This window comes from Stomoxys calcitrans, chromosome 3 (genome assembly GCF_963082655.1).
Source record: "Stomoxys calcitrans chromosome 3, idStoCalc2.1, whole genome shotgun sequence".
Classification (NCBI taxonomy): Eukaryota; Metazoa; Arthropoda; class Insecta; order Diptera; family Muscidae; genus Stomoxys; species Stomoxys calcitrans.
The window spans coordinates 107,488,730-107,516,043 of record NC_081554.1 but is presented as its reverse complement, the minus strand read 5'-3'; the positions used below and the strand labels follow the sequence as shown (position 1 = coordinate 107,516,043).

Below are 27,314 nucleotides of genomic sequence, written 5' to 3'. Positions count from 1 at the left end.
ATTTATATTTATATTTATATTTATATTTATATTTATATTTATATTTATATTTATATTTATATTTATATTTATATTTATATTTATATTTATATTTATATTTATATTTATATTTATATTTATATTTATATTTATATTTATATTTATATTTATATTTATATTTATATTTATATTTATATTTATATTTATATTTATATTTATATTTATATTTATATTTATATTTATATTTATATTTATATTTATATTTATATTTATATTTATATTTATATTTATATTTATATTTATATTTATATTTATATTTATATTTATATTTATATTTATATTTATATTTATATTTATATTTATATTTATATTTATATTTATATTTATATTTATATTTATATTTATATTTATATTTATATTTATATTTATATTTATATTTATATTTATATTTATATTTATATTTATATTTATATTTATATTTATATTTATATTTATATTTATATTTATATTTATATTTATATTTATATTTATATTTATATTTATATTTATATTTATATTTATATTTATATTTATATTTATATTTATATTTATATTTATATTTATATTTATATTTATATTTATATTTATATTTATATTTATATTTATATTTATATTTATATTTATATTTATATTTATATTTATATTTATATTTATATTTATATTTATATTTATATTTATATTTATATTTATATTTATATTTATATTTATATTTATATTTATATTTATATTTATATTTATATTTATATTTATATTTATATTTATATTTATATTTATATTTATATTTATATTTATATTTATATTTATATTTATATTTATATTTATATTTATATTTATATTTATATTTATATTTATATTTATATTTATATTTATATTTATATTTATATTTATATTTATATTTATATTTATATTTATATTTATATTTATATTTATATTTATATTTATATTTATATTTATATTTATATTTATATTTATATTTATATTTATATTTATATTTATATTTATATTTATATTTATATTTATATTTATATTTATATTTATATTTATATTTATATTTATATTTATATTTATATTTATATTTATATTTATATTTATATTTATATTTATATTTATATTTATATTTATATTTATATTTATATTTATATTTATATTTATATTTATATTTATATTTATATTTATATTTATATTTATATTTATATTTATATTTATATTTATATTTATATTTATATTTATATTTATATTTATATTTATATTTATATTTATATTTATATTTATATTTATATTTATATTTATATTTATATTTATATTTATATTTATATTTATATTTATATTTATATTTATATTTATATTTATATTTATATTTATATTTATATTTATATTTATATTTATATTTATATTTATATTTATATTTATATTTATATTTATATTTATATTTATATTTATATTTATATTTATATTTATATTTATATTTATATTTATATTTATATTTATATTTATATTTATATTTATATTTATATTTATATTTATATTTATATTTATATTTATATTTATATTTATATTTATATTTATATTTATATTTATATTTATATTTATATTTATATTTATATTTATATTTATATTTATATTTATATTTATATTTATATTTATATTTATATTTATATTTATATTTATATTTATATTTATATTTATATTTATATTTATATTTATATTTATATTTATATTTATATTTATATTTATATTTATATTTATATTTATATTTATATTTATATTTATATTTATATTTATATTTATATTTATATTTATATTTATATTTATATTTATATTTATATTTATATTTATATTTATATTTATATTTATATTTATATTTATATTTATATTTATATTTATATTTATATTTATATTTATATTTATATTTATATTTATATTTATATTTATATTTATATTTATATTTATATTTATATTTATATTTATATTTATATTTATATTTATATTTATATTTATATTTATATTTATATTTATATTTATATTTATATTTATATTTATATTTATATTTATATTTATATTTATATTTATATTTATATTTATATTTATATTTATATTTATATTTATATTTATATTTATATTTATATTTATATTTATATTTATATTTATATTTATATTTATATTTATATTTATATTTATATTTATATTTATATTTATATTTATATTTATATTTATATTTATATTTATATTTATATTTATATTTATATTTATATTTATATTTATATTTATATTTATATTTATATTTATATTTATATTTATATTTATATTTATATTTATATTTATATTTATATTTATATTTATATTTATATTTATATTTATATTTATATTTATATTTATATTTATATTTATATTTATATTTATATTTATATTTATATTTATATTTATATTTATATTTATATTTATATTTATATTTATATTTATATTTATATTTATATTTATATTTATATTTATATTTATATTTATATTTATATTTATATTTATATTTATATTTATATTTATATTTATATTTATATTTATATTTATATTTATATTTATATTTATATTTATATTTATATTTATATTTATATTTATATTTATATTTATATTTATATTTATATTTATATTTATATTTATATTTATATTTATATTTATATTTATATTTATATTTATATTTATATTTATATTTATATTTATATTTATATTTATATTTATATTTATATTTATATTTATATTTATATTTATATTTATATTTATATTTATATTTATATTTATATTTATATTTATATTTATATTTATATTTATATTTATATTTATATTTATATTTATATTTATATTTATATTTATATTTATATTTATATTTATATTTATATTTATATTTATATTTATATTTATATTTATATTTATATTTATATTTATATTTATATTTATATTTATATTTATATTTATATTTATATTTATATTTATATTTATATTTATATTTATATTTATATTTATATTTATATTTATATTTATATTTATATTTATATTTATATTTATATTTATATTTATATTTATATTTATATTTATATTTATATTTATATTTATATTTATATTTATATTTATATTTATATTTATATTTATATTTATATTTATATTTATATTTATATTTATATTTATATTTATATTTATATTTATATTTATATTTATATTTATATTTATATTTATATTTATATTTATATTTATATTTATATTTATATTTATATTTATATTTATATTTATATTTATATTTATATTTATATTTATATTTATATTTATATTTATATTTATATTTATATTTATATTTATATTTATATTTATATTTATATTTATATTTATATTTATATTTATATTTATATTTATATTTATATTTATATTTATATTTATATTTATATTTATATTTATATTTATATTTATATTTATATTTATATTTATATTTATATTTATATTTATATTTATATTTATATTTATATTTATATTTATATTTATATTTATATTTATATTTATATTTATATTTATATTTATATTTATATTTATATTTATATTTATATTTATATTTATATTTATATTTATATTTATATTTATATTTATATTTATATTTATATTTATATTTATATTTATATTTATATTTATATTTATATTTATATTTATATTTATATTTATATTTATATTTATATTTATATTTATATTTATATTTATATTTATATTTATATTTATATTTATATTTATATTTATATTTATATTTATATTTATATTTATATTTATATTTATATTTATATTTATATTTATATTTATATTTATATTTATATTTATATTTATATTTATATTTATATTTATATTTATATTTATATTTATATTTATATTTATATTTATATTTATATTTATATTTATATTTATATTTATATTTATATTTATATTTATATTTATATTTATATTTATATTTATATTTATATTTATATTTATATTTATATTTATATTTATATTTATATTTATATTTATATTTATATTTATATTTATATTTATATTTATATTTATATTTATATTTATATTTATATTTATATTTATATTTATATTTATATTTATATTTATATTTATATTTATATTTATATTTATATTTATATTTATATTTATATTTATATTTATATTTATATTTATATTTATATTTATATTTATATTTATATTTATATTTATATTTATATTTATATTTATATTTATATTTATATTTATATTTATATTTATATTTATATTTATATTTATATTTATATTTATATTTATATTTATATTTATATTTATATTTATATTTATATTTATATTTATATTTATATTTATATTTATATTTATATTTATATTTATATTTATATTTATATTTATATTTATATTTATATTTATATTTATATTTATATTTATATTTATATTTATATTTATATTTATATTTATATTTATATTTATATTTATATTTATATTTATATTTATATTTATATTTATATTTATATTTATATTTATATTTATATTTATATTTATATTTATATTTATATTTATATTTATATTTATATTTATATTTATATTTATATTTATATTTATATTTATATTTATATTTATATTTATATTTATATTTATATTTATATTTATATTTATATTTATATTTATATTTATATTTATATTTATATTTATATTTATATTTATATTTATATTTATATTTATATTTATATTTATATTTATATTTATATTTATATTTATATTTATATTTATATTTATATTTATATTTATATTTATATTTATATTTATATTTATATTTATATTTATATTTATATTTATATTTATATTTATATTTATATTTATATTTATATTTATATTTATATTTATATTTATATTTATATTTATATTTATATTTATGTTTATATTTATATTTATATTTATGTTTATATTTATATTTATATTTATGTTTATAAACGAATAGTTCCCCTTATTCCTGTTGGCGATGGCGTAGTCGAATGTCGCAATTTTTACAAAATGGTATTATGGTTGTCGAAGACGAAAATTCGTTTACATTTTTGGTATCAGGTAGGTCGAATTCGACTGTGAAATTTGACGGAAACGATCGATAAATATGTTTATTGCATTCTAAACTACATCGCGCATGTTTGTTGAAAGAGAATGGAACCCACTTTTATATTATTATTTTTTATTTACCGCAATATTTTTCCATTATCAAACTGTCGAAGGCGACTAAGTTACAGAATACCATGAAATGTGAAATTGGCCTTCGACTACGACTGCTGTCGTTTTTCGCCTTCATCAACAGGAATAAGGGTGAATATTTATATGTGAGCAAGATCACTAACATGAGAGCAAGATCACTAAAATGTTAGCAAGATCACTAAAATGTTAGCAAGATCACTAACACTAACAAGCACTTGGTTTCAATTAGAAGTTTTGCGATATCGTTTATTATACGTAAGAAAACGCCTTGTTGCGCAGCGACAATGGTTGTGCTCTTTTTGAGCATCGTGAAATGTAAATTTCTCCCGGATGAAAAAACAAGTTATAGCGAAACGAACACTTCATCAATATTTTTCGCTCATTTTCTATATGAAGTTTCACCACGAAAACCGAATATAGTACCTACCTTAAGGCTCGTCCGATTGCGCGGGTGTTCTTGTTTGCAAATCGGAAAATAATTGCCGTGATAATTATAATTTGAACCAGTGCATAAAAACCTAAAAGAAAAGTAAAATGAAATTGACATCCTGTCCGTGGTGACATCTGTAGGTTGATTAAATACATCTGTAGGTTGATGCTTTCCTCCCTCGGTTTCTCACCAAAAACCCTGTCGATCATGGTAACCCTGTCGAATACCCCAGATACGATTTTGACTTCCCCACCAAATACCTACCTTGCCACGATCCTTACTCAGCCATATTGATTACTCGATGTGATCATAGGTAGCATATCTCAAGGTGCCCTAACTGGCACTAGAATAGTTGACAAAGGTTTGAAATTTAATATAAAATGTATATCAAGGAAAGAAATTATAGGTGCATTAAAAAGCACTGAAAGTTTCTAAAAGGCTTGATAATTCTCTTCAAACGAATGGGAAATACAAAATTTGTGCTATAAAAACCCCAATAATTAGCGAATGTTCACACCCCCTAAATCAGACAGGTTCTCAAAGAAATGAGAACCTAAAGTGGAACTCCTTCTGACTTTTAGTGCGGGACTTCTTCGATGTCCTCACAGCTTCTGCAAAAGCCGTTGCTGGCAACCAGTCAGTCTGTCATCATGTTTTCCGATTAGACAGTGACCTGTCATTACGGACACAATGAGTGAGACATTTGTTCTAGCCAATGCCAGCAAAGCATTAGACCTCTTCAAGTCTAGATGAGGCCACGTAGTTTTGGAATGCTCCCAGCCCTCTCTTTGTGACCATCTATCATTCGTTGTCCTTTCGGCCTGGTTCTGAAAACTTAGCTTACATGGCGCTAGAGGCATACCCGGCACCAAGAACAGGTGAATTTTGAACTGTTCAGCCATCTCGTTGAGAGATCTGCGACAGTCGAGGGAGGTTTTTGTGTTCAGAATTTAATAGCTGCCTGGCTGTCTGATAAGATAGTTATCGTCGTTATGACATTATATCTTAGCAAGGATCTCAGCTTGATACACACAGCAGTGGTCGGGTAACCTATTCGATATGACCAGTTCTTGATCCTTAGAGTACACTTCACTTCTTTAATTGCAAGGATCTCAGCTTGATACACACTGCAGTGGTCGGGTAACCTTTTCGATATGATCAGTTCTAGATCTTTAGAGTACACCCCAAAGCCCACCTGGTCGTTTAGTTTGGAACCATCCGTAAAGAAGTCCATGTAACTTCTGTTACCAGGGTATATCATAGTTTCAATCGGTTCTATCAGGATAGTGGTACAGTACTTTTTTATCAAAAAGCAACTCAGGTAGGATGTAATCCACACTGCCTGGTACACCGGATGTTGTATCAAGGACAACACAGTGTCCGTAGCTGCCATATGACCAAAGAGAAAGCTCCCTTAGCCTCACGGCAGTGGTCACTGCAATTTGTCTAGCCACAATGTCCAAAGGCATTAGTTGTTGCATTAAATTCAGTGCATCGGAAGGTGTCTGTAATGCACATCCAAGCCACCCTTTGGATCTGGGTGGGTATAGAACAGTAGGTGGACTTTTGAAGCGCCGTCCACCAGACCACAATACCATATAGAATTATAGGTCGGACAACTGCAGTATATACCCAACGCATGACACGCGGTCTACATCTCCAACTTTTGGCAATAGCTCCCTTGCAGATGTATAGGGCAAGAGTTCCCTTTCTCGCCCTATCAAAAATGTTGGATTGGAATTCAATTTCTGTGCAGCAAAAAACCCAGGTATTTTGCGCTTTCTGTAAATGGAACATTCTCCCCCCCCCCCCAAGGAGACAGGTGCCACTGCAGGCAACTTGTATCTCCTGCTGAAAAGAACTACTTCTGTCTTGCACTAATTTATACCGAGACCAATTTCGGTAGTCCACTTCGCTGTTGCACGTAGAGCTTTCTAAAGTATATCTGTTAAAGTGCTATGAAACTTCCCCTAAGCGCGACCACTTTTACACCTTTTTCTTTCAGAGACAATTATATATTGTTAATGGCTATATTCCAAAGTAGAGGAAGCAGTACACCTCCTCTGCTGACCTATCTTTTTATATCTACAAACCCCATGTCTGCCGTAATGCATCTTTTATTAAGTAAGTTATTAATAAACTTTCTAACGATAGAGTTGATGCCTAGAGACTCCAACTCCTTTATTATTGACGTCAGGTTTCCATTATTGGAAGCACCTCAAAAGTCAAGAAATGCTACCATTGTATATTCCTTGACAGCGAGAGAACCCTCTATGTAGCCGACTAGGTCGTGAAGAGCTGTTTCAGGGTATTTGCCTTTACTATATACATGTTGCTGCCGCGACAGGCGATTCCTAGTGATCTTTGTCTTAAGATATGTTTTTACCAACCTCTCAGGAGTCTTCAGCATAAAGGATGACAGACTAATAGGACGAAAATCTTTCGCCTTCGTGTGGTGGGGTTTCCTGGCTTCGGAATGAAAATTACATTCGTGTCCTTCCATCCCACAGGTGTAATTGACATGCTGATACAAGCAGAGTATATGACCCTAAGCCAAGAAACCAGTCTATCAGACACAGCTTGTAATTCAACCTGTGATACATCATCAGGGCCAGGCGCCTAAAAGGCTTATCGCCCAAAGGATTTTCGGCTCAGACATAATTTCCCTAATAACTTCCCCTGAATACATATCAGTGACTGCGGTCTTAAATTGTTTAAAATTCTCGAAAAATTACATAATTACCTCCAAAGAGGGATATTATCGTTATGTCTTGCCTAACTAACAAGTCTTTGAAAAGACCGTTGCCTTTCTTTCGTGCGTCTATATAAGCATGTGACGAAAAATCGGATGACTACACAAATGTTACCTATTTGACGAAAGACTTTGTCGTTATTGTTGCTGTTGTGTGGGGATTCTGATGTACTGGTGATATTGATGGCTATGATTGTCGTACAAGAGCGGAGATTCGATGTCATCGAGAAGCTGAATGTTATTGTAATATGATAACTTTGTTGTTGTTATTGTAATGAGATTTTATTGCTGGTTGATGATGATTATGGTAGTGATGTTATTGTTGTGCAAAAATATGGAAATGTTGTTGTGTTTTGATGATGTCTATGGTTATGGTGTTGTCCTGTTGTGATCTGAGCAAAATGTACGGAATTGTTGTAATTATGCTTTCACCTTGATGGCTACGGCGTTATTTGCGGGCAGCGTTACCGTTGGAAATTTTCAAATAGTAACACAAAAATTGTCATTTGTAAAAAAAATGGCACAAAAATTGGCAAAATTGCATTTTTTTGTTTCGTTTTTATTAAAAAAAACAAAACCTAGAAGTAAAAAAAACAAAAGCATACAATAAAACTTTTGCTGTTTACATAAATAAAAGGAAAAAACTTGTTGAAATTGGTTTAAAATTTGGCACTTTTTTTATTTTACTTTATTTTTTATAAAAAACAAAAAGAAAACGTGTATAACAAAAACAAACAATTCAGTTTTTTTATAAATAATAAAAAGGTGTACAAAAAAAAGTTCGGCCAATCCGAATCTTAAATTCCCACCACCGTTAATCAGTCCTAGGTTTTCGGCCAAAACTTTTTGGAACCAAAAAGCCAAATTCAAATTTGGACGGACGAACTGACTTCGATCTACGATCTACAGAAAATGTATTTGTAGGATTTAGAATAAATGTTTTGACGAGTTGCGGTGGTGGGTATTTAAATACTTAAGTGATATATTTTACAAACATAAACATTTTTTTTGTTTTGTCCAGTAACTCTCGTTCAGCTAAAAAATTTTAGATTTTTCGAAAAATTTAACATTATATTTGTTGGACGACAAACAACGGATAATCGTTACATAGTTGTATTTTTAAACAAGTGACACAAATAGATGGAAAAGTGGTGCAAAAATGTTAAAAGTATGGCATTTAGTATCAAAATAAAAAAGTGTCACACAAGTGGCATCGTCCAAAAAAATTTCAAAGTTGATACTAAAGTAGCACAACGGTAACGCTGCTTGTGGGTATCAGTACGACAGATGCCAATTTGCATGGTATTTTGACTGACACTGGTGACGTTGTGTGACGGCTGACAAAGGTAACAATATAGAAGGGTTGATAGGGGTTGGTTTCCCTTTTTCCTTGAACAACAACTTACGGCGAGTTGTTGTTGTGCCAAAAATTATGTTTTGTTGTTTAGCTACGACGAATGATTGCTGGTTTAAGCTGCTGCTTGCAGTCGACAACTCAGAGATCAATGTCGTTTTCTGTTTTGGTGTTAGCTTACGTGTCTAATATATGGTGTTGCTTATGTGTCTAAGCTAGGGTGCAAGTCGGATTTAAAAAGCTGGTCTCACGCGAACAGCCGGCCAGATTTGACGGTATTAAGATGTCAGATTTTTATTTGCATTCTCTTTCTCTCATATTGTCTGCTCATAAACGCACACGTATACACACTCGCACACAAATTTGTTTGAAAACGGCAATCTTTCTTTTAACAGAATCACGATTTTCAGAGAGATCAAAGAGATAATAATAATTATTAAATTCAACAAAGAGGCAGTGTAAAGGGTCATTGTTTGCATAGTACGATGTAAAATAATTTTATTGAAGCAGCCGAAAGCTACGAGATGGTCTAAAAGGAACGTGTATATAAAATATTTTCAAAATGAAGTTGGAGATTATTTTGCCTTGCATAATTTTGAGAAGGAAAGTAATATTTAGCATAGTACGTCGACTTTTTAATGTAGGTACTTTAATTAGGTTTAATCTGAATTCATACGACGGAAGAGCCCGTGAGGTAAATGTTCTGACTGTCAAAGTGCTCGGTTGTGTCTAAGTTTTAAGCGGTTGATCATCTTTCGCTCTACCATCACATTTTGCAGCATTCAAGTCGGTTGTTTTGTAACTTTTCGTGCTCTCATTGAACTCTCTCGTTTATTAAAGTTACAAAGCATTTGAGAACTTTCGCGATGGCCCCAGGGGCCAAAACAAAAGGCAGGAGGGGAAGACCTCCTAGCATATTAAAAAGTCAAAAAATTACTAGACCGATACCTGCCCATTCGCTTCTCAATTGGGCGTCAACATCCAATAGATTTAGCGTTTTGGCTAATGAAAATGACATGGAAACATCAGGTGAAACAAACATCACCAATGCAAAACAGCCTAAACATCCATCTTTGATTGTGGATTCCAAAACTTCTCTGCAAGCCCTGCGGCAACTTTTTGGTATGGATTGTACTTACAAATCCACCTCAATTGGCACTAAGCTATTTCCTGTTAGCCTAGAAAAATTAGAAGCTTGCAAAAAGACTCTAATTGAGAAAAAAATTGAATTTCATTCGTTTAATTCAAAAGAAAACAAACTGTTTACGGTCTTTCTTTACGGCCTTCCCAAAATTGAAACATCAGAAATTATTGATGAGTTAAAAAGTTATAATGTTATCCCTTCATCTGTCGCGGAAACAACAACCAAATACAGTTCGGTGAACAATGCTGTGTACAAAGTTCAATTTGTGAGAAAGAATTTCATTCCTAACTCACTCAAAAATATAAAAACTATTGCTAATGTTGTTATCTCTTGGAGAAAATATAAGCAAAAGAAAAACGATAAGCCTACACAATGTTGGAACTGTTTGATGTATGGTCACGGTGGCGAACATTGCCATCAACTTCCAGCATGTATGATCTGTGCCAACCAACATCACACAAATCAATGCCCGCTCAACAACAACAACAAACGTCCAGCCGTCTTCACATGTTTCAATTGTAAGAAGCATGGGAAGGAAAGAACCGATCACTCAGCAAACGACATCAATTGCCCTCTGCGTGCACATTACCTTGAGGCGAGAGCGAATGCAACATCAAGGAATGTCCGTCACTCAACTGTAGTTAAATCTACCATTCAACCAAACATACAACCTACCAACAGTGTCAGCTTCAACAACAACAATAACAACAACCATTTGTCAAACAGTGGTTCGTATGCTGGCTGTATGCGTGGCAATAATTCGTTGTTCAGCATTAACGATTTATTTGAAATTTTTACGTCAACTTTGGAAGACTTAAAAAGATGTACTTCAAAGATTGAACAAATGCAAGTCGTGATGTCGATGGTCAGATATGCCTATGAATTATAATTCATTTGCACATATAAACTCATTTCATTGGAATGCCAATGGCATTTCTAACCCGTCTAGTCAAAAACAACTAGAATATGTTTTAGAAAAAGAAAATATAAGCATTGCGTCGTTGAACGAGACGTATCTAAACAACTCTCACAAACTATTTTTAAAAAATTACATTCTGTATCATAATGATAGAACGATACAGAAACCTTCACCATAAACTCCTACCGATCTGCCCCACAGATACGATTGAGAATATATCTATTGAGGTTTCAGTAAACAATAGATCTATCGTCGATTGCTCAGCATATTCGCCGAATTATACTGCAAGCTTTGAAAATGATATTGTCAAACTGACATCTATCAACAGCGAATTTATCATCCTTGGTGATTTGAACGCTAAACATTCTTCCTGGAATTGTGCAGTAAATAATACAGCGGGTAAATAACTTTTTAATTTGCATAGTTGCTCTATTTTTTTTATTCTGCATCCTAACTCGCCAACATTTTATCCATATCAACAAACTCGGAGACCATCTACCATAGATTTAATTTTATTCAACTCTTCTCTCGATTTTGCGACAAGAGTTCTTGATTTTGAAATACCTTCGGATCATCGACCTGTCATATGCTCCATCGATCAGGCCCAGATAGGAACAATAGATACTACCTTTTTTAACTACAAACTCGCCGATTGGGATACTTTCAAATCATTTCTGGACAACAGAATCGAAATTCGTACCGAAATACTGCATAACAAAGCTGCTGTAGACAAAGAGATTGATAGTATTACTTCTTTAATTTTGGAGGCCAGGAATATTTCGATCCCTAAGGTTAACCGCTCTCATAACTACAAAATGTCTGAGGACATAATTCGGTTTATCAGGGCAAGAAGATCGTACAAAAGGAAGAGCCAACGCACCAATGACGTAACTGAACAAATTCATTATGAGCAGTGTGTGAAATTGCTTGGCAAAATTATTGACAAAAAAATAAATACTGAACGGAACAGAGAATGGTCGAATCTGCTCTTGAACATGAAACCAGGGGATAACTCATTCTGGAAGATCAGCGGAAGCCTCCGTGGTAAAGGAAAAAATGTCCTCCCGGCTCTTATTAATGGCAGCAGCAAAATCATAACAGATTCTGGAAAAGGTGATCTATTAGCTGATGTTTTCTCCAAATCTAATTATATAACCGTGGGATATAAACACTCCATAGATGCTTCGATCAACTCAGAAATCGCCCGATTCAAACTCGAAAGCCCGTTTGCAGAATTGATTCTACCCACTTCTATTTCAGAAATTTCTGGCTTAATTGCGGATTTAAAGTCTTCAAAATCCTTGGGTTTTGATGAAATCTCAAATCTGTTGCTCAAGCGTCTTCCTGAGAAGGCTTTGAAGGTGATAGTAACTATATTTAACAGTTGTCTCCGTTTTAACTACTTCCCTCAAAGCTTTAAAGTAGCCAAAGTAATTGCGATTCCAAAACCTAATAAACCTTCTTCTGATCCTTCCAGTTATAGGCCAATCAGCCTACTTAGTAATATATCTAAGTTATTTGAAAAAATCATTCACTCTAGGCTGTACGAATTTGCCACAGAAAACTCCTTAATCTCTCCTGCGCAGTTTGGGTTCAGAAAGGAACATAGTGCAGTCCACCAAGTTCACAGAATTAAGAAAATAATCGAAAATAACAAACAAATGAGATGTTCTACGGGCCTTGTTTTACTGGACATAGAGAAGGCTTTTGACACAATTTGGCATAATGGTCTAATCAACAAGTTGCTAAAAAATTATGTGCCTAAATACTTATGCAAAATTATTTTGGACTTCTTGGAATAAAGATCTTTTATTGTAACCGTAAACCAATCCCGATCTTCCCCAAAATTGTTGAATACAGGCTTACCCCAAGGATCAGTGCTATCTCCCTTGCTCTATTCCATCTACACTGCTGACTTTAAAGCGCCTTCTTTCGTGAAAACAGCATACTACGCAGATGATACGGCGTTAATAACTACAAGCAAGTTAATAACTGGACTTCTTAAAAAAATGGAAACCGGGTTGCTGGCTTGTAATAAATACTTTTCAAAATGGAAAATTAAGATTAACCCGAATAAAACCCAGGCCATTATTTTTATACCCTCCACCATAAGATGGGGGTATACTAATTTCGTCATTCTGTTTGTAACTACTCGAAATATTCGTCTGAGACCCCATAAAGTATATATATTCTTGATCGTCGTGACATTTTATGTCGATCTAGCCATGTCCGTCCGTCTGTCCGTCCGTCCGTCTGTCTGTAGAAAGCACGCTAACTTCCGAAGGAGTAAAGCTAGCCGCTTGAAATTTTGCACAAATACTTCTTATTAGTGTAGGTCGGTTGGTATTGTAAATGGGCCATATCGGTCCATGTTTTGATATAGCTGCCATATAAACCGATCTTGGGTCTTGACTTCTTGAGCCTCTAGAGTGCGCAATTCTTATCCGATTGGAATGAAATTTTGCACGACGTGTTTTGCTATGATATCCAACAACTGTGCCAAGTATAGTTCAAATCGGCCCATAACCTGATATAGCTGCCATATAAACCGATCTTGGGTCTTGACTTCTTGAGCCTCTAGCGTGCGCAATTCTTATCCGATCAGAATGAAATTTTGCACGACGTGTTTTGTTATGATATTCAACAACTGTGGCAAGTATGGTTCAAATCGGCCCATAACCTGATATAGCTGTCATATAAACCGATCTTGGGTCTTGATTTTTGAGCCTCTAGAGTGCGCAATTCTTATCCGATTGAAATGAAATTTCGCACGACGTGTTTTGTTATTATATTCAACAACTGTGCCAAGTATGGTCCAAATCGGTCCATAATCTGATATAGCTGCCATATAAACCGATCTTGGGTCTTGATTTCTTGAGCCTCTAGAGGGCGCAATTCTTATCTGATTGGAATGGAATTTCGCACGACGTGTTTTGTTATGATACCCAACAACTGTGCCAAGTATGGTTTAAATCGGTCCATAACCTGATATAGCTGCCATATAAACCGATCTTGGGTCTTGACTTCTTGAGCCTCTAGAGGGCACAATTCTTATCCGATTTGAATGAAATTCTGCACGACGTGTTTTGGTATGATATCCAACAACTGTGCCAAGTATGGTTGAAATCGGTCCATAACCTGATATAGCTGTCATATAAACAGATTTGGGGATTGTACTTCTTGAGCTTCTAGAGGGCGCAATTACTATCCGATTTGGCTGAAATTTTGCATGACGTACTTTTTTTTTACTTTCAACAACTGTGTCAAATAAGGTTCAAATCGGTTCATAACCTGATATAGCTGCCATATAAACCGATCTGGGATCTTGAATTCTTGACCCCTAGAGGTCGCAATTATTATCCGATATGCCTGAAGTTTTGTACGATGGATCCTCTCATGACCATCAACAAACGTGTTTATTATGGTCTGAATCGGTCTATAGCCCGATACAGATCCCATATAAATAGTTCTGTCTATTATACTTCGTGAGCCCCAATGGGTGCAATTCTTATACGAATTGGCTGAAATTTTACACAGGTCTCCAACATATAATTTAATTGTGGTCCGAACCGGACCATATCTTGATATCGTTTTAATAGCAGTGCAACTCTTTTCTTATATCCTTTTTTTGCCTAAGAAGAGATGCCGGGGAAAGAACTCGACAAATGCGATCCATGGTGGAGGGTATATAAGATTCGGCTCGGCCGAACTTAGCACGCTTTTACTTGTTCCTTTTAACAAGTCTCCTAAAAGATTGCCTATCAGAAAACTTAACTTCGGTACTGGTATAGGACTGCAAAATCACACTGGAAAAAACTACAAATTTTGCAAAACAAATGTTTAAAAATCATAAATAGGAGGCACTGGAGGTACTCTACGGCGCTACTTCATGACGAAACAGGCTACGAAAAACTGGATACATTTGTCGATAGACTTAATGATAATTATTTCAACAAAGTAAAATATTCGACTTATCAATTGATAAGGTCATGCAACGAATTAACATAAATTTACGGTCTTTTCTTTTTTCTCCCTTTTAATCATCACATGGAAATCGTATGCTTACCTTGAGTATTTTTATTATATTTTTGAGTATGTATATATTTTCTTCCAATTGTGTGAATTTCATAGAAAGGTTTTTCCCCTTTATTTTTCCTTTAAACTCATTATCTTAACTGTGCTACTATAATTTAATATCTTTGATCCTAAGTCTTATATGCAGTAATATCCAAAAGATAAGATCTCATACCTCTGCTTTGTAAATATGAACATAATAATGAACCAATAAAGATGAAATTGAAAATTGAAATTGAAAATTGAGGTAAAATAAAAGAAATTGTTTTTGAACAGACTCAATCGCATTTGAGTGAATAGAATAGGCCGGATCCCATATAATGGACCCATATTCTAATACATTGTGCAAATGTAATATATAATACTTTAGTTATCAAGGATCTAAAAATTCTTTACTCCATCGCTTGATAAATCCCAGGCTCCCATAGACTTCATTCGTAATTAGAGCAATATGTTTCCTAAAATTTCAAATCCGTTGGTCCAACAGGATTCCCAAATTATGAATAGAATCAACATACTCCACTATACAATCATTCAAATAATAACATGCATCTATCTTCTTGAGCAGAAAGACATATTTTAACATTTCAAAGTGTTAAGTTTCAACACGTTAGTATTGTACCATTTATATAACTTATTGAGATCAGATTGCAATATGCATTGGTTTGCCTCCTCACTATAAACAATGTAATTAAAATTGGTCCGACATGGCTTCCTTGAGGGACACCAGACGTCACATTAATTTTATTAGAAATAGCATTCCTTATTTTCACCATTTGAGCTCTGCCCATTAGGTAGGATTTTATCCAGTTCAAGAATGGAAATCCCCATAAGATACAACTTCAATAACAATAATTTATGATTAACCTTATCAAAAGCTTTGCTGGAGTCTGTATAAATACAATCCGTCTGATATCGACTTCTAAACCCTTCATTCACAATTGGGGTTAATTCCAAAAGATTTATAACAGTCAATCGATGTTTCCGGAAGCCATGTTGAAATTTAAAAAATGGACGAAACTTGAGGTAATACCTCAGTCACCATCTTTTCAAATAATTTTGGAATTGTGTTCAATTTAGCAGTTCCTCTATAGTTTGACGTTTCAGTTCTTCTATACGATTTAAATAAAGGAACAATAAAAGATTCTTTCCAAATTGGTGGTAAATAGCCAGTATCCAGAGAGCAAAAAGAGATTGTTGTACTCTGGTTGCCGCCGGTAGCTAAGGTGTTCGTGTTTCAACCTAATAAATTTCTCTCACTTCTTTGCTCTTGTTTTGGCTGCACTTGCCGTTGTGGCTGCACATTTAATACGTTCTCTTGTCACTTCTGGCCTGTGGCGGGGGTTCTTTCTCCTTCTTTTTCACACAATACCGCTCACCTGGACTCCAGCGTTCTTAACATTGTCCATCGCCAGAATCCTCCCTTAAATGTTGCTAAATTTCTAATCGAATTCGGTTTAAAAATCGCTTCGTGCTGGTGAATGTTTAACGGTCTAATAAAAAAAAAAAAAAAAAAAAAATAGCTACAATGTATTTCAGTGCTTTATTAGTAAATTTTTGTGAATGAAGCTGTAAATATATAAACAATTATTAGATTAGGAAAATATTTTAACTTATTTAATATAAATAATTTTAGACTTTTGCAAGATGTTTTCTATTGAATTTTGGTCTGGGGCTCTGTTCTTGCCATTTTTAGTGGCAGTCTGCCATCAGACTCACTTAGACGTTTTCGTCCTTTGTGATACCACAGGGACAGAAGAAGGAAGATGCTTTCTAGTTCCTACCGTGGAACCAGATCGCTTTAAAATGCACAATAACTTGCGAATGTTCACATCCGCTAAATCAGACAGGTTCTTAAAGAAATGAGAATCTAAAGTGGAACTCCTTTTGACTGCTAGTGCGGGACACACACACATAAGGTTTTCTATAGTCTCTTCTTCTTCGATGTCCCTACAGCTTCTGCAAAAGTCGTTGCTGGCAACCTTCAGTCTGTCAGCATATTTCTGATTAGACAGTGACCTGTTATGACGGAAACCATGACTGAGACGTCTGTTCTAGCCAGTGACAGCAAAGCAGTAGACCTCTTCAAGTCTAGATGAGGCCACATAGTTTTGGAATGCTCACAGCCTCCCTCTGTGCCCCTCTTTGTGCCCATCTATCATGCGTTGTACACCCCAAAGCAATCCTGGTCGTTTAGTTTGGTCGTATGGAAGTCATGTCGCTCGAGGCATACCCACAGATTCCAATAACCCTGTAGGGTAGTTCTTAGTCAATTCCATGGGATATATCCGTGGCCCGGGACCCAGAACAGGTGAATTTTGAACTGTTGACCCATCTCGTTGAGAGATCTGCGACAGTCGACGTCGGTTTTTGTGTTTAAAAATACGTTCTCCAGGGATTTAATGCCAATCGTCGTTATGACATTATATTTTAGCCATTCCACCACTTTCTTAATTGCAAGGATCTTTGCTTGATACACACCGCAGTTGTCGGGTAACCTTTACGATATGACCAGTTCTAGATCTTTAGAGTACGCCCCAAAGCCCTCCTGATCGTTTAGTTTGTCTATGTAATCTCTATTACCAGGCATATCGTAGTTCCAATCGGTTCTATCAGGATTAGTGGTACAGTACTTTTTATCAAAATGAGAATCAGGTAGGATGTAATCCACACTGCCTGGAACATCACATATTGTATGAAGGATAACACAGTGTCCGTAGACGCCACATGACCAAAGAGAAAGCTCCCTAAGATTCACGGCAGTGATCGCTGCAATTTGTCTAGGCATCAGATTTAGCATTAAATTCAGTGCATCAGGTGGTGTCGTCGTCAGTGGGGCTGTGATGCACAAACAAGCCATCCTTTGGATGCGGATGAGTAGTGAGCAGTAGGTGGAATTTTTAAGCGCCGTCCACCAGACCACAACACCCTATAGCATTATAAATCTGACAACTGCAGTATATACCCAATATACTATACTGTATATACTACATTGGGGTTTAGACCCCCCAACTTTTGCCAAAGGCTCTCTTGCAGATGTATAGAGCAAGAGTTGCCTTTGCCCTTTCCAAAATGTTGGATTTTATAGTTCAATTTACAGTAAAATGCGCAGATATTTTGCGCTTTCTGTAAATGGAACATTCTCTCCTCCCAAGGAGACAGGTTCCGCTGTAGGCAACTTGAATCTCCTGCTAATAAGATCTACTTCTGCCTTGCACGGATTTATATCCAGACCACTTCGCTGTTGCACGTAGAGCTTCCTGAAGCATATCTCTTAGAGTGCTGGGAAACTTTCCCCTTGCCACAATTGCCCGTCATCAGCGAACGCCATTTTCTTCCAGAGACAACAATATATTGTTAACGGCTATATTTCAAAGTAGAGGAGATACACGTCCTTGAGGAGTTCCTCTGCTGACCCATCTTTTTAGATTCATGGCTCCCTAGCCTGCCGTAATGCGACTTTTAGTAAGTTATTAATGAATTTTCCTACTGTAGAGTTGATGCCTAGAAACTCCAACTCCTCCATGATTGACGTCAGTTTCACATTATTGACAGCAGATTCATTGTCAAGAAATGCTACCATTGTATATTCCTTGACAGCGAGAGAATCCTCTTTGTAGCCGACTAGCTTGTGAAGGGCTGTTTCAGTGTATTCGCCTTTATTATATGCATGTTGCTGCCGCGACAGGCGATCTCCAGGGATCTTTGCCATAAGATATGTTTCTATCAACCTCTTAAGAGTCTTCAGCATAAACGATGACAGTCCCTAGGACGAAAATCCGTCGCCTAGGTGTGGAAAGGTTTTCGTGGCTTTGGAATGAAAATTACATTTGTGTCCTTCCATCCCACAGATATATATGATGTTTTGATACAAGCAGAGTATATCTCCCTAAGCCAGGGAATCAGTCTATCAGACACAGCTTGTAATTCAACCGGTGATACATCATCAGGGCCTGGCGTCTTAAAGGAATCGAAACTTCTTATCGCCCAAAGATTTTTCGGCTCAGACACAATTTCCCTAATAACCTCCGACGAATGCATTTCAGTGACAACCTTTTCTGGCGCCAGGTTGTCCGTTGGAGAATTTCCCAGGAGATGTGTATCAACGAGTAGTTCTAGTGTTTCCTTACTAGACTTGGTCCATACATTCTCTGACTTCTGAATATATCCCACCGTAATAGGTCTCGAGGACAGAATCTTCCTTAGCCTAGTGGCCTCAGATGTATTCTCCACGGAGCTGCAGAATTCTACCCAGGATTTGTCCTGGGCCTTTCTCAGCTCCCCCTTATGTTTTCTTAGCACAACCTTAAAGATGTCCCATTCGTGTGGTGGCTTTTAGTCTGTTGAAGAGTTTTCTGCAGTCCTTTCTTACACCAACCATCTCTGGGGTCCACCATGGTGATCGCAGTTTGGCTTGGCACTATTTATGCTGCCACAAGCGAGTCATTCAGGGCCTTCGTGATCCACTATGTCCATATGGTTTGCAGTTTCCACTTCCTTTTCTGGTCTAGAAGGGATAGACGTGCAGAATTTGTGCCGAAATTTATCCCAATCTGCCTTTCTTCTGTTTTACCGAGGAACCACTTCTACAGTATTTTCTCCAAGGCTGAAACTAATATAACGATGATCAGAGAAACTGTTGTCATCCAATACTTCCCAATCGCTTACTCTTCCACTTATATCTTCCGATATAAAGGTAATATCTAGTACCTCCTGCCTGTTCTTGGTGATAAAGGTCGGTTTATCCCCTTTATTACAAATCGCCAGATTGCAACTTGTAATATGTGCGATAAGCAGCTCAGCCTTTTCGTTGGCTTCCGAACTACCCCATTAGTGGTGGTGTGCCTTAGCTTCACTTCCTACAATGAGGCTCTTCTTCCCTACAGAAGCGGCTTCAACCAGCGTCTTACGGTTTGAAGGCGGCATCTCTGAATCGTGTGCCATATGTAGAGAAGCCAGCCAGTAATGAGACTTGTTTATTTCAAGGCTGGCTACTACTGATGAGATGTTAGAGCATTTCCTTTGTCATTGCCAGGCTTCTGTGTCTAACAGATACCGGCACTTATCACGGAATTCCTAACTTATATTTTTTTTCGATGTTACTTTTTTTTAGTATTTTGAGCTCACAACACCGCCGATTACTGGCTTTGGTGTATGTCCATAGTGTCATGGGTCATGGGAGGTTTATCTGAATTACCTCAATCATTGGTCCTCCAGTAAATGGGCATCTTGGGAGTAGGTGATGATCTCATCGTCTGCTTCCTGTTCTTTAGACTGCATTGATTTTCCTGTCACTTCACTGCCTGATGTCATCGTTTTAGGTTATTTGCCTAGTCTAGTCTTCCGACTCTTTATAAAGTCGTTAATGGTTCCATCGTCGGGTCCCTGTACGTTAAGCTGTATTGGGTTTCCATTCTTTACACTGCCTGATGTATCAATACTAGCATCTTTGCCTATCTTAGCCTTCCAAATCTTAAATAAATGGGCTTCTTGGGAGTAGTAGATGGTACCATCATCGGCTCCCTGTGCGTTGGGTTGCATTGAGTCTCCTGTCGCTGCGCTGCCTAATGTTTCAATATTAGGATCTTTACCTATCACAGCATTCCGAATCTCTAAGTCGGTGATGGGTCCGTCGTCGGGTTCCTATTTGTTTGGCTGTGTTTGGTCTCTCGCCACTGCACTGCCTGATATTTTAGAATAAGGATCTTTGCTTCTCCTAGTGTTTCCAATATTGAGATATGCCGTGATTGTCTCATTGTCGGCCCCCTGTTTGTTGGGCGGTGTTAAGTCACCTGCCACTGCACGGCCTGATTTCGCGGAATGAAAATTTCTGCCTATCCTAGTCTCTAGTTCCCAATCTTGAAAAAGGCAGCTTTGCTCCCTTAGTGCGCCATGCCTTTAGTCTTAGCCAAACTTGTCACGGAGACTTGATCAATGCCAACCACAAAGGGAGTTCCTTCCTTCTTCTCCTACCTGTGGAAGACCTCCCACTTCTCTGCGACCAAACCTTGGTTTTACATGCCCAAGAATCCCAACATGCGATCCGTCGCAAATTTACTGCCCCATCCATTGATGAAGACAGTAGCCTTTGTGAGCTGGGGAATATCCATCTTTCTCGCCGTCGAGCTTTGCGCCCTCCCAGGGAGCGTGAATATCTCTGACGAACAGTTTGACGGTATCAATACATTTCGCCGACGCAAAACGCAGCGTAAAGATGTGCCCTCTAAACTCGCTGCTCATCATTTGTATGGGTGGACCCTCTACAGAGTTCCACACATGTTCAAAAATTCGATCGTTAACCAGATCCTCCACTTGGGACCGGATGCACAGATATTGATGACTGCATAAGTCAGATCATCTCAGTTGTGCCTTGCGCGCTTCCTTCATTACTGTTCCAACTTTATCTACCAATGCAGGATACTGTCTGGAGTCTCCATTGCGGGATGGCTGGCTTGGTTTTCCCAGAGTGCTTGGAATGTCAGTTCTATCTCTTCCAGCATCCCGCACTTTTTCCCGATTACGCTGCCGGTACATACTCCTCTGTCTCCTTCGTCGTGCACCGCTTTCTCGCTGTGCTTGTGAGCTTAGCAAAGCCATCGCTCACTTCTGCCGTCATCCCGATGCCCTCATCTCTCGATTCGGCTGGGATGACTGTTTCATTGACATAGTCGCTGTCTGAATTCGAGTCAGAAACACCACCTTTACTTAATGGCTGGGGACGAACAGTGCATCCCTCTGGTTTATACGTTTCTTCCTCATGAATTAGTCTGACGACTAGTTGTGCGCTTGAAGCATTACTACCGACTACAGGTGCCAAGGCACCCACACCTATAGGAGGGGAGGACAACACGCTACGGTCTGACACCACCACCGCAGATGTTGAGTCTTTGGAGTCCATTTCTAACCTACTCCAAAGGCTTTAAAATTTTTTTCCTAGAAGGTTGTACCTATTCTGAGATACCGATATATATATTATATATATTTTCTTTGAGGAGCGAAATAAAAATACGTCCGCTTCACTTAACGGCTACAATAGTACGGTACTATTAGGTATTTTCTTTGTATAGGTAGAGCTATGTATTTTGGTACATAAACATAATAAGTCAACCTATGGGAAGGAGTCTTAATAAGTTATGGGACATTTGTCCTTTAGGTACTTAAAAATATCAAAAAGGTATGAGGTAGAGGACAGTTGCACAGGTCGAACTATTAGAGCTTGAACTCCGAAATTTGACTTAAATAATTGTTGCTGGGAATTAAAGAGGGCAGATAGAAGAAATATGAAATAATAGAATTTGAAACGAGAGAAACGTACGTTTAGTATCGCATTTGATTGAGTTAGATCTCTAATATTTGGCATATAGGTACATTTAGGAAATATATGTTGGGAGACTAAATGATTTTTGCATAAATCGTACACTTTGGCACTCAAAAGTACTAAATAGTACGAAATAGCTTATTCACTTTTACAGTTAACGGAGACGGCAAAATTAAAAAAAAATATATCAAAAATACTTCCAAGAAGTGGAAGAAAACGGAATTAACTCCTTGCTGTAAGTGGTACTTTCTTTACAGATTAAGCAAAAGCGCTAAAATTTGGGATACAGGCACGCCTTGCGGAATATATCGGGTGAATGGAATATTTTTTTTTTGAAAATCGTACATTTTTGTACTGAAACGTACAAAACGGCACTTTCTTTACAGACTGAGCTACAGTTTTGAAATTTGAAATACAGGTACTCTTTGGACAACTGTTGTGGCAGGTACCGGCCAACTAGCAGATTTTTTTAAATTCGTACAAAACATGGAATGTAAAGGGTGATTTTTTTGAGGTTGGGATTTTCATGCATTAGTATTTGACAGATCACGTGGGATTTCAGACATGGTGTCAAAGAGAAAGATGCTCAGTATGCTTTGACATTTCATCATGAATAGACTTACTAACGAGCAACGCTTGCAAATCATTGAATTTTATTACCAAAATCAGTGTTCGGTTCGAAATGTGTTCATTCACCGTAACGTTGCGTCCAACAGCATCTTTGAAAAAATACGGTCCAATGATTCCACCAGCGTACAAACCACACCAAACAGTGCATTTTTCGGGATGCATGGGCAGTTCTTGAACGGCTTCTGGTTGCTCTTCACTCCAAATGCGGCAATTTTGCTTATTTACGTAGCCATTCAACCAGAAATGAGCCTCATCGCTGAACAAAATTTGTGAAAATTTGAACACATTTCGAACCGAACACTGATTTTGGTAATAAAATTCAATGATTTGCAAGCGTTGCTCGTTAGTAAGTCTATTCATGATGAAATGTCAAAGCATACTGAGCATCTTTCTCTTTGACACCATGTCTGAAATCCCACGTGATCTGTCAAATACTAATGCATGAAAATCCTAACCTCAAAAAAATCACCCTTTATATTAACTGACTAAAATAGTATTTTCAAATCCGAACATTGAGGCACTAACACGAACAAAGTGGCCTTTGCCCCAAAAAATTCAATTGAAAGGCATTTGAGAATAGAGTACGAATAAAATATGAAAATCTACAATAAAGTTCCACGGGGCCGCCAAATCCCAAAAATCACCTTCCGCCCAAAAGACCGCCAAACGAAAAACTATGGCACGTGACATGGAATGGAATGGTATTCGGGTGTAGAATAGAAAATGTTTCTTCCATATTCAGAATTAAGCGGCAAATCAGAGTAGAAAAATATATCCAAATATACTCATAACCCGGGAGCTGGCTTCACACTATTTAAGAATTTTTTTAAAAGCTGTTTTTGGGTCGCAGCACACCGGACTAGCTATTTTAAAAGTAAAATACTTATTTAAAAACTTTTTTTAGCTCGATTGATTTAGAAAAAACTGTTCGCTTCAAAGATACAGCCTTGCTGGGATTTGCTGCAATATAAAATATTTCATATCCACGTAGTACATACTTATATTTTTTGATTCGACATACAATCATTTTTCAAAGAATGAACATTTTTACATAATTTTTATATTTTTAATTTTAGTGTGCAATAATGGGGAACGTTTGCAGTTCTGGGCAAAGTAAAAAGAAGGATAGCTTATCAGAGAAGTCGGATGAGTAAGATGTTTATTTTGTCATTGTGATTGATCGGTTTCTCTAACCATAGTATATTTCCTCATTAGCTCGTATGGCACCGAGAAGGACTGCAATAAACAAGAATTTGATGAACAAAAATTGGCTCCCTTGGCAGATCCTGAGATGTCTGACATAGCAAAATCTAAAACAATTGCAGGAGAGGTGTTGATGAATAAAGAAAGTGCTATGCCGCCATCAACCAATAAAATCCAAGAAAATGGTATGATGAACAATATTTGTAACATTATTATTTTTTATTTAAAATCAAGTTCAGAGTTTAATAAAAACATTGCATTTCCGGAGTGAGTATAACTTAAGTTACACAAGTTGTGAAAGCTTATTTGTAAATGCTTTATAATTGTGTGTGGCATTGCTAGAAACTCACTTAATTTTGGTTAACAACAATAAATTTATTTTTCCAACTTAGCTTCACGTCCGTAAATAAAATAAAATCAAAATTTGCTAATAGGGGGGATTAAATTTTTGTCTGTTTTATTCCATATTTTAATTGGCCAGCTATGTCTGGCGATATATTAACACGAATACAAATATTAAGATGCAAATTTGCCCATGAACATTCCATCAAGGAACAGGGGCAAACTTCTTACATATCAATGAGTGTTGTCTGCTTCAAGTTTAAGTTAAACGATAAGGGACCCCCTTTTTATATACAGAAAGAAAAATTTTCATGATATTAATGATTCATAATACTTTTGAAAATTATGTTTAAATACATCCCAATGAAACTTTTCATAACATTTATGAAAACGTTTCATAAATTTCAATTCTATGAAACATGTCAAACATATAGTTTATGAAGAGTTATCATAAAATGTATGAAAAACTTTTATAATAATAATGAAAAATGTCCACAAGATTTAGGAAAAAATTTCATAAAATTAATAATAATTTTTATTGTTTTCATTGCATTTATTGTTGTTGTAGTCACACTTGCATGTAGTCACACTAGCAATTCCTGACCAACCTCTGAGAAGGCTGGATCGTTTCGATACGTAAAACCAACGCTGTAGACGAAAACAAGTGTTCCACAGTTAAAAAAATATTGTTTCACGGTCACTTTTTTGTGTAAATTTTGATGGTATATCAATGGTTTCACTTTTTTTTACGTTTCAAATCCTCGCACAGGCGATAGCCTGTTCAGGACGCTTCTAAAAATGTAAAGATGTGTATATTGTCGGCAGTACTTACTATTTACACTTTTTAATTCACTGCAAAGTTAAAAACACCCAATAGCTTCAAGATTTTACGTAAAATGAATGACACAGAGATCTAGCTGTGCATGTTGTGCATTGTTGTAATGTAAATCATGCATGTAGGTATGCATGTGTGTGTTTTTTCATTCTTTCTTTTACACACAACGAAAGCATGTGAGCAAAATGGGCCAACAAATAAACGAAAAATAGTGGCAAAATGCTGTACCTCTTCCATGTATACATAAAGTAGTTTGCCTGAACTTGATTTGGAAAATTCTCCCATCAAATTTTCATAAATGAGACTATTTTTATTGTATACCTATGTAAACATATTTCAATAACATAATTTTTATATTTATGATAAAAAATATTAATATCATGTCATATCATATTTACATGTATGAAATAAAGTTTCATAAATATAAGAACTTTTTCATAAACGATCATATCCATACATTTTCATTCATTAAGAACTCTCATAATATTTATGAATTTTTCATTAATACAACATATCTTTTCATAATATTTATGAACAAAAGGTTATGAAACCCGATCATTACATTTATGAAGGAAAATTCTCTGGGTGTAGTCGAGTTGGGACGGCATAGTAACTCACGAATGTCGCCAGCAATTAGAGGGGATAACCTTCGCTGAAAATTTGTTTTATGATGTACTCGCCAGGGTTCGAACCCAGCCGTTCAGCGTCATATGCGGACATGCTAACCTCTGCGCTACGGTAGCCGCCTAATATTAAATAAAATATTAAAATATAAAATTAAAATCACATAAAATAGCATATACATTGGTGGCCATTTAATTAGGACAAAGTGTTTATCACTACATGATATTTGTGGATCATGGCAGTTTTCGTTCATTGTGATACCACTGGAACAGAAGAAGGAAGATGCCTTCTAGTTCCTAACGTTGAACTATCCAGATCGCTTTAAAAAGCCCAATAACTTGCGAATGTTGACATCCGCCATATCCGACATTTCTCAAAGAAATGAGAATCTAAAGTGGAACTCCTTCAGACTGCTAGTGAGGGACACACACACAGAAGG

The 27,314-nt window shown here is 31.4% G+C and overlaps 1 protein-coding gene and 1 long non-coding RNA gene across 8 annotated transcripts in view; one reads left to right on the top strand and one right to left on the bottom strand.

Annotated features, from left to right (window-relative positions):
• The window catches only part of LOC106089892 (uncharacterized), a 289,467-nt gene that overhangs the window by 86,379 nt on the left and 175,774 nt on the right, over window positions 1-27,314 (top strand). For all 7 annotated transcript variants that reach the window (XM_059364663.1, XM_059364661.1, XM_059364660.1 and 4 more), the window contains 2 exons: window positions 24,948-25,021; window positions 25,087-25,259. In XM_059364663.1, the coding sequence (XP_059220646.1) occupies window positions 24,957-25,021; window positions 25,087-25,259 (238 nt within the window). In that variant the 5' untranslated portion in view covers window positions 24,948-24,956. The remainder of the gene's footprint in view (window positions 1-24,947; window positions 25,022-25,086; window positions 25,260-27,314) is intronic.
• The window catches only part of LOC131995722 (uncharacterized), a 52,195-nt gene continuing 41,528 nt past the window's right edge, over window positions 16,648-27,314 (bottom strand). The window contains exon 3 of the long non-coding RNA XR_009397575.1: window positions 16,648-17,416. This is a non-coding gene — a long non-coding RNA (uncharacterized LOC131995722). The remainder of the gene's footprint in view (window positions 17,417-27,314) is intronic.